Source organism: Daucus carota, chromosome 4 (assembly GCF_001625215.2).
Source record: "Daucus carota subsp. sativus chromosome 4, DH1 v3.0, whole genome shotgun sequence".
NCBI lineage: Eukaryota > Viridiplantae > Streptophyta > Magnoliopsida > Apiales > Apiaceae > Daucus > Daucus carota.
The window spans coordinates 14301195-14313566 of NC_030384.2; the positions used below are offsets into that span (position 1 = coordinate 14301195).

The following is a 12372-nucleotide window of genomic DNA, read 5'->3' on the forward strand; positions in this document are numbered from 1 at the left end:
AAATGGCACACTGATCAGTAGAGTGAGTACCAGCACATAATTCGCAAATTGAGATTGGCTGTTGAATTCCTTGGTTAGCCAGAGAATCGACTTTCATCGTGAGAGCCTTAAGTTGAGCAGCAATAGCTGTAGACGTGTCAAGATCAAGAACTCCGGCTACCTTCCATTGAGTAAGTCTTTGAGTAGGGTTCTGATATTCATTAGCAGCCATCATTTCAATAAGATCGTAAGCTTCTTCATAACTTTTAGCCCATAGCGCACCTCCAGAAGCAGCATCAAGCATAGGTCTGGATTGAGGTCCAAGACCATTATAGAAACAGTTTATTTGCATCCAATCCGGCATGCCATGATGGGGACACTTCCTTAGCATCTCCTTATATCGCTCCCAGGCTTCACAGAATGTTTCTCCTGATTGTTGAGAGAATTGAGATAGAGCATTTCGTAGTGCAGCAGTCTTTGCCATGGGGAAGAATTTAGTGAGAAATTTCTGAGCTAGATCTTCCCATGTAGTAATAGAACCAGATGGTAAAGAATGCAACCATCCCTTAGCCTTATCTCTCAGTGAAAATGGAAAAAGCCTTAGCTTCACAGCATCATCAGAAACTCCATTAAATTTGAAAGTGTCACAGATCTCTATAAAATTACGTATATGCATATTAGGGTCTTCAGTAGGAGAACCCCCAAACTGTACCGAGTTCTGGACCATTTGAATAGTTCCTGGTTTGATTTCAAAGGCATTGGCTGCGATTGCAGGCCTGACAATGCTTGACTGGATATCATCGATCTTTGGCATAGAGAAATCCATCAATGCCTTACTGTCTGGTTGTGCTTCAGGTTCTGTCATTGTTTCAGAATCAGAAGAAGAAGATGAATCAATTGCTTCCTTACGAGCTTTAGAACGTGTTAGCATAAACGCGACCCAAGTACCTGAAATAAAGAAAAGAAGAAAAGTGAGAAAAGAATAGAATCCTAGTCAGTGAATTTTAATGCGCACTGATGACAAGTACATAAACTAATTAATTAACACCGAGTCCCCGGCAGCGGCGCCAAAAACTTGTTCGCAAAAATCTACACGCAAGTGCACGTGATCACAAGTAATATATTAAGTTCGATCCCACGGAGACTGGTGAATTAAAGAATATGCACCTATGCAACAATGTATGAGTAATTTTCACTGCTAAGACAATTAACAAGAATGGGTTCTTTTATACTACTAACTAAATTTACTAATCAAAATCATAATAGGAAAGCACATGGAATTCTAACTTCATTATCGAATTCATCTAGAATTGAAATTACTGATTAACATGTGACTGTTGATCCTAATCAGACAACACGAAAGTAATACATGCCAACTCTCGTTGCACACATATCATACCAATCAAAATCCACAATTAAGACAGAAATCTCATGGACACCAACAAAGCTCAGACCCTATATCTCTATAGCGGTAGTGTAAGCAGAGAGGTTTAATAACAGGTCGTCTATCGTGATTACACAGGGTGATAAAAATAGTTCAAGTCTATCACAAATTATGCTTCATTCACATAATCCTATGTTTACATGGCATAGTTCTAAATTCAATCATCCACTCTCGCTTCAGAAAGAATTAACAAACAACTTAGAAGTTAGCTACGCTCCTAAGAAGAATAAGCACGGCTCATGCAAAGAATTCAACGTACGTCACATAATCAATCAAACAATCTCGTTACTAGACTACATCGATAAATCCATTAGAATCCCATGAAGGCGGTTAGTTCATAATCGAACTAATCGACATCATGGGTTCTAATGAAAACATGATAAATACAATACGAGACTTAAACGGAATATAGATGCTAGAATTAATAATAAAGAACACAACGTTACAGAATTGATGTTCACGATCTCGCTCGAAACTGTCACTTCCTCGCGAAGAACGATCCACTACAAAACTGATAATGTGCTTGATTACACGAGATAACTAAAACTATAATATTGTTCTCTATCTACTACTTCTTCTTCTTCTTCTCCTTCTTCTCCTTCTTCCAGGCTAGGGTTTTACACATGAGAAAATAAATACATTGACCAAGTGAACCGGGCCTCGAACGCTGCTAAAATCCCTCAGAAAAGCTCCAAAAATCGGCCCGGAACACTTCTGCTGGGCGCGGCCGCGCTAAACAAGCGCAGGCGCGCTAGCTGGCTTTAATGTAGCGCGGGCGCGCTAAGAACTAGCGCGGGCGCGCTACTGTCTGCCACTGGCAGCCTGTTTCTTCGTTTTTAGCTCGTTCTCGCGTGCATGCCCTTCCTCGCTCTAGTACCACTTCCGTAGGTGATCACGGTTGCATTTAGCATATGCAACAAGCCCTTTAAACCCCTAGATAGCTCTAGTGGACGAGTGTGTTCTCGTGAGGGTTTGTAGAAGATGTACCCACAAAATCCCAAGTCGTGATGAATCCACAATTCTCTATTCTTGCAAATAATGCACCAAAAACAACCTAAAATGATAGAAAATCACTTCATCACCTCAACTCGTGACCTGCACAGAAAAACACTAAAAACACATCAAAAGACACTAAACACTTAAGTACAACCAACCAATTTAAGTGGAAATGAAGGCCTATAAGTGTGTATAAATACCACTTATCAATTGTAGGCATCGATCATTCTAGAGAGCTATTCCAGTTAGCAATCTCGAACCCTTTGCTTACAATTGCAGCCGCCTCCATAACAAACAACTAACCGCTTCCTACATTCTCGCCAACAAGAATCTTGATCCACGCCGCGAACCTCATCTTTGTTAACCTACCAGTTTTCTCCGTTAACAGTTTCCATATTCACCACATTCAATTTTTAAATTTAGATTTTTTTTATATAATTTCATATCAATGGAACACTTTTTAACTCCAAAATTTTAGTTCTTGATAATGAAATTTTTATATATTAGATTTTTTTTAATTTCCAAATACATGGATCTAGAAAGCTATAATTCATATGCAAACAAGAAAACGTAATCAAACTTAATTTGATTTTCACTAATTTTAGCATATATTATTACAATATTTTTTCGTATAATTTATGCAGTTTTTATTTTTGATTAGTAAAGTATTTTTTTCACTCCACAATTTTAACTTCTATTTAAGAAGTTTTTATATATCAGACTTTTTAAATATTCAAATACATGAATTTAGGCTGTTTATAACTCATATGCAAATAATAAAGAAATTTTGTCAAATTTTAGTTGATTTTATTAATTTGAAATTTATTAGTATGATTCTTATAAAATTATATGTTTTACATTGTCAAAGTTGGTAAATATGATAACGATTTATATGTTTTAAATGTTTCATGCATTTTTTAAAGTATAGCACATCTAAAATCAATTCGCACTCTATTTTTCAATTATTTATTAACATATGTCATATATAGTATTCGTACATGTATTAATTTTTTCTCCAAGCCCTTCCTTATCATATCTTTAACATCTACCACGTACTGATCGCCAATAACAAAACTCGAGTATTTTGACTCTTACATATGTTGCCTTTTTTAATTTATATTTCATATCATTATGTTTGTTGATAAAAAATGTATAAGTTAACTAGATAAAAAAAAACAAAAAATCATACCCGCGTGCGTAGCACGGACCAAAATGCTACTAAGCATATTTTTATTTAAATAAAAATTTGATAAATGAATATATTTTCATTTAAAAAATTTTGCATATTGTTTATTATAATTTTTTGTTATTTTATTTAAGATACGAGGGATCGCCGTTAGGCGACGTCGAGAAATTTTAATTATATAGTCATTACTATTATCATGTCTTTTATGAATATTTTAGAAATAATTACCTATATTTTTTTTATTATTTTAACTATACATATAATGATTTGATATTAGATCTATTAACTTATAAGTTTTTATTCCAAACATGATATATTATTATTATATTAAATATTTGGTTATATTAATGATACTAATGAAAAATCTATTCCATTATAAAATCAATAAAGAAACTATTTCATTATAGATATTTATCACGTATATATTTTTATTATCAATTTTCAATATACGCAATAATTGTAGCATATAATGGAATAGTAATGTTACTGAAATATGACTACATATGTATTCCTTTATTGATAAATTCTTTTGAGATTAATTATTTCTTAACCTATTTATCAATTTTTATTAAGGACGAGAGGAAACTCTATTATCAGCATATTCACCTTAATTTTATAATTAAGAAATGGATCTAAGCTTTATGATCTACATAACCAGGTTAAGTTCATAATTATTTGGTTAAATGACATTTTAGCCCTTAAAGTTTGTGTGGAAGTTACGATGCGGCCTCGAAGTTTAAAAACGCTCCTTTCGACCCTCAAAGTATCTTTGTCGTACCTTTTAGCCCTGATGGCGTATACCGGTATATAACGGGGCTGGACAAAGTTGACATTTCACACGTGAGGGTTAAAAGGGGGATTAAACATTAAGGGTTAAAAGAAACATCTAATGTATTTTAATGTATTCTTTAGGGGTTAAAAAGAACGAGATATATACTTTTAAGGGTTAAAAGGTACGCCCAAACTTTACTCCGATTATGAATTGTCAAGTTTATCCCCCGATTTATACCGGTATTTTTAAAAAGGGCTAAAAGCTACGACAAAAATACTTTGAGGATCGAAAGATACGTTTTTAAATTTCGAGGCCGCATCGGAACTTCCACCCATACTTCGAGGGCTAAAAGGTCATTAAGCCTAATTATTTATGATTCTAAATGCAATGATTTATATAGTCCGCGTTGTTATAATTTCTGTTGCATGCTTTAATTTTTTCAATCGACATTTTGTATATATTATTTTTAACATCTACAACGTACTGATCGCCAATAACATAACTCGAGTATTTTGACTCTTACATACGTTGCCTTTCATAACTTATATCTCATATTATACTGTTTGTTAATAAAAAATGTCAGTTAACTAGATTAAAAAAAAATCATACCCGTGTACGTAGCACGGGCCAAAATGAGTATATTTTTATTTAAATAAAAATTTGATAAATGAGCATATTTTCATTTAAATAACTTAACAATAAAACTTTTTACATACAATTTATTATTATTTTTTGTTATTTTATTTAAGATAAGATGTGTCGTCGAGAAATTTTAATTATATAGTCATTACTATTTTAATGTTAGGAATGTAACTAAATTATGACTACATATGTATTCCTTTAGTGATGTATTCCCTTAAGCTTAATTATTTATTAACCTATTTATTAATTTTTATTAAGAACGGGAGGAAATTCCATCATCACCATATTCACCTTAATATTATAATTAAAGAATGGATGGAAGTTTTATAATATGCATAATCAGGTTAATTTTATACTCCCTCCGTCCCCCGTGGTTGTTTACGTTCACTGTTTTGCACGCATTTTGAGGCTCCTATAAAGTATAGTTGTAGAACTTTTTCTAAAATTTTCCTTTTTATGTTATGTCGAGTTCCCCTTTTTCTCTCCTCCTGGCGCGCCTTATCGCTGGGCGCGCCCATTGTTCCCATTTATTCTTCAATCTTTATCTCTCTCTCTTTTTACCCTTTCATACAGCATCCTTTTGCGTTGTTGTGGGTAAAGGTTAAAGCTTTCCTATGCCTTCCATTCATCCCTTCTCTTCCTCTCTACTCATGCTTCAATCTTTTTTAAGATATTTACTCAACAGATATATATATATATATATATATTTTTATCTTGGCGCGCCCAGTTATCACAACCTGTTCATTTTCTTTTGCAGCTGGCTATTCTGGGCGCGCCAGGTCCTCTTTCACCCATTCCTTTACACTCATTCCTTCCTCGACCTACCATGGGTGTGACTGAAAGTGGGGCTTCTTCTCCTGAATTACAAGAAACCCAATAAGTTGACATAAATGAGCTGCTAGATCAAGATGAGCAGGATCTCCGTGATTTTTCTAAGAAGAGTCACGTTCCGGAATCTGAGAACGACCAACTAGATAGACACAATGAGGACGAATTAGAGGACGATGGTGATGAAAGTGATGAAGATTCTGAGGAAGCTGCAGCTGAGGAAGAGGCTAGAAACTTCTATAATGCTATGGACGGAGAGAACCATCCAGATGAGGCGCGCCCTCCTTCCCCAGCTCCTTCCCCAAATCCTTATGCCCATCCCCCAATAACTGACACTGAATTGGACTTCGACTGAGAAGAAGAGGGGGACATTCGCGAGGCTCTGAGAGCTAAGAGGCGCAAGAAGGCAGGAAAGTTAGCCTGCGTAGGATTATCCTCTACTGCCTCTAAGGCAGAGATTGAGTGGTGTTTAAGGTACTACGACAAAGGATGCATCTGGGCGCGCCCTCATCCATGGATGAGACCCCACGTTTTTGATTACAACCCTCGACTGCGTATTCCAAGAATGGTCCTAACCCCCAAATTGGTGAAGCTCGGTATCGGGCCTCCACTTCACCCTTACTTCAAATCCATCATTGAATGGTATGACATCGCCCCTATTCAGTTATTTCCTAACAGTTGGAAGTTAGCCATCGCTTTATACATGTTATACCGTGACCATAATAACCGTGCCCCTACCATGGAGGATCTCAGCTTTTTCTTCCGACTGGGCGCGTCCAGCTATGGATACTATTATCTGGTTGTTTGGAAAACCCACAACTTTACAGGCTGGTCAGAAGGGAAGACTAGCCATGACAAGAAGTGGAAGGAGCCATTCTTCTACACTTGGCCTGATGAGAGAATCAGGACTCAGTTCAATATAAAACCTAGTAAGTCTTCATCTCTTCTAGGCGCGCCTTGATATTTATTCCTTGGTCACCTTTGTTTTTAACTCTTCTATACTTAGTCATTTTACTCTCTTTAATCTTTAGTCGAAAGAAAACAATCCACGCTTTCTGGGCGCGCCAAGAAGCGTGCGGAAAACATAATCAACCTTCCTTATGAGAGCAAGATCATCAATCACCTAGTCACGACTGAGCGTTTGATAGAATATGGTTTCTTAAGCGAATCAGTGGGTAACATATGCCCATATCAGGAGTTTTACGGGGGACGCCCTATAAAGAGGAAGGCTAGAGTCGTGGATGAGCCAGAACCTGAGGAGGAAGCAGAATCTGAAGAAGACATGGATCAGGGCGCGCCTGATTATGGTTAATTTCTTTATCCTATTATGTTTACATGTTCTCTGCTATCCACATCTCTTATCATTGTTATGTTAAACATGCTGGTACTTGTATTTTAGTTTACATTGCTGTCTGTAACTTTTCTCATGTTCTTTTATATTTCCAGATATGTCATTTCCCGCTGGATTCGGTGTGAAAGGTGGGCGCGCCATCAATGAGGGCGCGTCCAGTTCTAAACAGATACCGAAGGTGTCTGTCAGCCAACAGGTTGCCAAACCTCCCTCCCCTAAGAAGAGGGGTCATGATAAGAGAAAGAGCCAAGAATTGGAGTTGCACACCCCAAAGAGATCAAAGCTGCAAGAATCACCATCCGAATTTCCCTATGAGGCGCTAGTGACAGCTGCAGGTGACTGGTTCGCTAAGGTGGCGGACGGTTACATCGAGCCCTCCAGGTTCATGAACTGGCAACAAAGAAATGGTGAGCAGGCGGCCGATGCATGTAGGCGCGCCGCGGCCGAGCTGTTCTTTCATCTGACCTGCAATCCCTCGGACACTGAAAAACTCAGGGCGAGCCTTGATACGGCTAAGGAGGAGAATGCCAAGTTAAAGAAGGTGCTATCCGAAGCTGAGAAGGATAAGACAGAGTTGGAAAAGTTCAAAAACAGAGTTGTTAAAGACATTTCCAGGCTAATGACAGATGCAGACAACCTCAGGGTGGAACTGAACAAGACAGCCCAAGACTTGTCCAGTGTTGGTGAGACAGTTGCCTCTTTGGAAAAGAAGGTTGAAGAGTTGGAGGGGCGGCAAGCTGAGACCAGCCGCCTTGCTTATGCAGATGGATTCAGGAGTTATGTCACTGGCTTCCTTGCCGTAGACCCCGACTATGACTGGAGCAAGTTCGTCCCTGCCACCAGAACATGGATCGAAGAGTTCAAAGTGGAACAGGCCCAGGCCATTGAGGAGAGGAGGTTGGAAATTGAACTGGAGGCTGCTTCTGACTCTGCCAAGAAATTTCTGGAACAACCTTCTCCACACGAGGCGCGCCTAGATGATCAAGATGAGGCGCGCCAAGTTGGTCAAGAATCTCAAGAGAACCAAATCCCCAGAATCCAGTCTGGTGGTGATATTCCCTAGGAACCCTTGGCTGTTGAGACGGCTGAAATGACCGGGTCGCAACCCAACATCCATGACTCTTCTCAGGACCAGGTCTAAGCTTATCACACTTTTTATCTGTCTGAATGTTTATTTGGGCGCAGGTCCCTGTAACCTTGCAATTTGTAACTTTGATATATTATCCTGGATTCTGATATGAGGGCGCGCCCTCTTGCTGTTAATTTGTATGTTGACTCCTTTCTATTTCCATGATTAACTTAGTATGCAAATGTTTGAATTTTCTGCTTATTCCTTCTAAGTTATATTACATTGGTTGGGCGCGCCTAACGGGCCGATGCGTCCTTTCTACTGTGTTGATGACTTTTGGACTGTTATTTGTAAAGTGTTTCTCTCTTCCCTGCTTAAGAATTTAATACTTGCCCTATAGACCCCAGCTTTCTTTATTGTAGCGTAGTTATGCCAATCGCGCTTCTGACAGCATCTGCACAGGAGGCGCGCCTTTTCTCTTGGCTCGTCTTACTTAGTAGAGAGGTTGGGACCCTTTTTTTTTTCTTTTAGAAAGTTGGGATTACTAACTAGTGTAGATAGGGCGCGCCGCATCATTGGGCGCATCGTGTGTTGTGCTGGTAACAGAATTAGCTGAAAAGCATTATTATTACTACTAAAAGTTGATTACAAAGGACATTCATACAGGCCACTGTCATTGGTAAATCCCATATCACTCCTATTGATAGTACTTCTTCAGATGTTCAGCATTCCATGCTTTGGAAATGGGCTCTCCCTGCATGTCCTCCAAGTAGTATGCTCCTCCAAAGATTTCAGCTCGAATACGGTAGGGTCCTTCCCAATTTACCCCGAACACTCCATGGCCTGGCACCTTCATCCCTGGCATCATTTTGCGCAGCACCAAGTCCCCCACCTTAAATGGTCTGGGCTTGACTCGACTGTTGTAGAATCGTGCCGTCCTCTGCTGATATGTTGCCAACCTAACTTGTGACTCCCTCCTGACTTCTTCCAGCATATCAAGATGTAGCCTCTGGTTGACAGCATTGGCCTCTTCCTGGAAGTGATCTCTCCTGAATGAACCTGCTCCGACCTCCACTGGAACCATTGCCTCACAACCATAGGTCAACATGAATGGCGACTCCCCAGTAGTTGTCCTTGGCGTAGTGTTGTCTGACCATAGTACCATTGGAAGCTCCTCCGGCCAATCAACCTTCTTCTCTTCCAACTTGGCCTTCAGTGTGTGTTTGATAATTTTGTTGATTGCTTCAGTCTTTCCATTGCTTTGTGGGTGGTACACAGCTGCAAAGTTTCTCCTTATATTCAAGTCATCACACAGCTTCTTCAACTCTTTGCTATCGAATTGTTTCCCATTGTCAGATATTAACTTGTATGGGATACCAAATCTGCACACGATTGAATTGAATACAAAGCTCGTTATCTTCTTAGCAGTAATGGTTGCTAGAGGTGCGGCCTCGGCCCATTTCGTAAAGTAATGAACTGCTACTACTGCATACCTGACTCCTCCTTTGGCCTTTGGAAGCTCTCCAATGAGATCTATCCCCCACAAAGCGAATGGCCATGAGCTGAGTAACGGAGTCAGACTTGCTGCAGGACGAGATGAATATGTGGCAAATCGCTGGCACTTGTCACACGCTTGCACGAACTTGCTTGCTTCACTCCTCATAGTCGGCCAGTAGTATCCTTGCCTAAGGATCTTTAAAGCAAGTGAACTACCTCCCGAGTGATTGCCACATATTCCTTCATGTACTTCCCTCAAGATGTAGTTGCAATCGTCCCCTGCAATGCACTTCAGCAATGGCTGGTTGAACCCTCTCTTGTACAAGACACCATCATATATGACAAATCTTGCTGCTTTGTATCTGAGACATCTGGCTTCCTTTACGCTTCCGGGAGCTGACCCTCCTGGATGAACTTAAGTATAGGGGTCATCCAAGTATCCACAACTTCACCCTCTACTTCCATCAGATCTTCTCTGAACTAGGTAACCTTCTGTGCTTCTGACACACTTGGCTTCTCCTGAACACAGAATTGGATAGTTCCTAATAACTTGGTGTCCCTTCTAGAACTGGCCTTGGCCAATGCATCAGCACCTTCATTTTTCTCGCGAGGAACCTTTTCCAAATGTACCTCCTTGAACTTTTTCATCAATTCTTGCGTGTGGGTCATGTATAAGTTCGTCCTCCAACCTCGAGCTAAGAACCCCCCATTTACCTGGTGGACCACCAACATCGAGTCACTGTACACAATAAGGTTCCTAGCCTTCATTTCCATGGCTAGGGATAGACCATTGATCAAAGCTTCATATTCTGCATCATTATTGGTTGCGGGGAACCCTAGGTGGATGGCACTTAACAACCTACACCCCCCAGGATTAACCAAAACTATCCCAACCCCAGCTCCGTCAGAGTTGACAGCTCCATCGACATGCAAGTTCCACCATGTGTCATCCTCCACCAAAAGACCGTTAATGGGCTCAACGTTGGGACTATACGGCACTATTGCCCATTCTTGAGTATCATCTTCAAATTCTAGCAAGAAATCAGCCAGAGCTTGACCCTTGATAGTAGCCCTAGGCTTATATTCCAAATCAAATTGTCCTAGCTCTACAGCCCACTTCATCAATCTCCCCGTTGCTTCTGGCTTATGCATAATCTGACGGAGAGGGTAAGAAGTTCTCACCTCAATCTTATGTGCCTGAAAGTATGGACGAAGTTTCCTTGCTGCTAAGACCAAAGAGTATACCAACTTTTCCATGCTAGTGTATCTTGTCTCAGCATCTTGTAGCCTTTTGCTAACATAATATACTGGGAATTGAACATCCTTTTCTTCCTTCACAAGGACAGCACTAATGGAATGTCTTGAAACGGCCAAGTACAAGATTAATGTTTCTCCTTCTACTGGCTTGGCCAAGAGGGGTGGCTTTCCTAACTGTTCCTTTATCCTTTGGAAGGCGTCCTCACATTCGTCCGTCTATACGAACGTCTTCCCTGCATCCTTGATGGCTTTAAAGAACTCCTTGCATCTATCCGAGGATTTGGACACGAATCTATTTAATGCCGCTATCCTTCCTGTAAGGCTCTGAACCTGCTTAACATTCTGAGGAGACTTCATATCGAGTAGTGCCTTGATCTTTGCAGGATTAGCTTCGATCCCTCGATGGTTTACCATGAACCCCAAGAATTTGCCAGATTCAACTCCAAACACACACTTCTGGGGATTCAGCTTCATTCGATACTTCTTAAGTATGTCAAACATTTCAGCCAAGTGCTGAATGTGATCTTGCGCCTCCTTGGATTTGACCAACATATCATCCACATAAACCTCCATAGTCTTACCGATCTGATCTTTGAACATCATGCTCACCAGTCGCTGATAAGTTGCCCCGGCGTTGATCAACCCAAATGGCATCCCTATATAACAGTATAACCCCCTATCGGTTATAAAAGAAGTATGTTCTTGATCTGGCCCGTACATGGGTATCTGGTTGTAGCCTGAATATGCATCCATAAAGCATAGTAAGGCGTGTCCGGCGGTGGCATCTACCAATTGATCTATCCTGGGAAGGGGGAAACTATCCTTCGGGCATGCTTTGTTTAAATCAGTGAAATCAACACAAGTCCTCTATTTCCAATTAGGATTCTTAACTAGGACCAGATTGGCCAGCCATGTCGGGTAGAAGGATTCTTTGATCAGCTTAGCACCTAACAAACGATCGACTTCTTCTTTTAATGCTTGGGCCCTCTCACCACTAACAACCCTTCTCTTCTGTCTGACCCCTTTCTTAGTGGGATCAATATTCAAGTGATGACTCATTACTTCCGAATCAATTCCTGTCATATCTGCATGGCACCAAGCAAAAACATCCAAGTTGCTCCTTAAGAACTGTATAAGATTCATCATTAACTCTCCTTTCAGCTTGGAACCTATCCTTAGTACCTTAACTTCATCAGCTTTTCCAACCTGTATCTCGATTACATCCTCAGCTGGGCCTGTTTTGGCCAACTCCAGGGGTAGCCGCGGGTCTAGATCAGATCCCTCCTTGGTTCCGGATGTCTCCCCTTTTTCCCATATAGAACAAGGCTTAAGTTCGGCGTCCGAATCTACC

The 12372-nt window shown here is 40.1% G+C and overlaps 1 protein-coding gene and 1 non-coding gene across 2 annotated transcripts; one reads left to right on the top strand and one right to left on the bottom strand.

The window, feature by feature from the left end:
* The first annotated feature begins 341 nt into the window (after positions 1-341).
* LOC135152454 (small nucleolar RNA R71) lies at positions 342-448 on the top strand. Its single transcript, XR_010291632.1, has one exon. It is a non-coding gene; the product is annotated as a small nucleolar RNA R71 (small nucleolar RNA).
* An 8516-nt stretch (positions 449-8964) lies between these two features.
* On the bottom strand, positions 8965-11774 carry LOC108203333 (uncharacterized). The gene is made up of 3 exons (XM_064092041.1): positions 11248-11774; positions 10274-11124; positions 8965-10169 (listed from the first exon to the last, which is right to left on the bottom strand). The coding sequence occupies exons 1-3, from the start codon at positions 11772-11774 to the stop codon at positions 8965-8967; spliced, it is 2583 nt and encodes an 860-aa protein (XP_063948111.1).
* Between the last annotated feature and the right edge of the window lie 598 nt (positions 11775-12372).

Bases quoted from the DNA above. Each gene is read 5' to 3' on its own strand.
- LOC108203333 (XM_064092041.1), bottom strand. From the start codon at position 11,774: ATGGATGCATATTCAGGCTACAACCAGATACCCATGTACGGGCCAGAT. The intron at 11,125-11,247 runs GTTCGTATAGAC...GGCCGTTTCAAG, and splicing joins ATCAAGGATGCAGGGAAGAC to ACATTCCATTAGTGCTGTCC. The intron at 10,170-10,273 runs GTGTGTCAGAAG...AAGTTCATCCAG, and splicing joins CTGTGTTCAGGAGAAGCCAA to GAGGGTCAGCTCCCGGAAGC.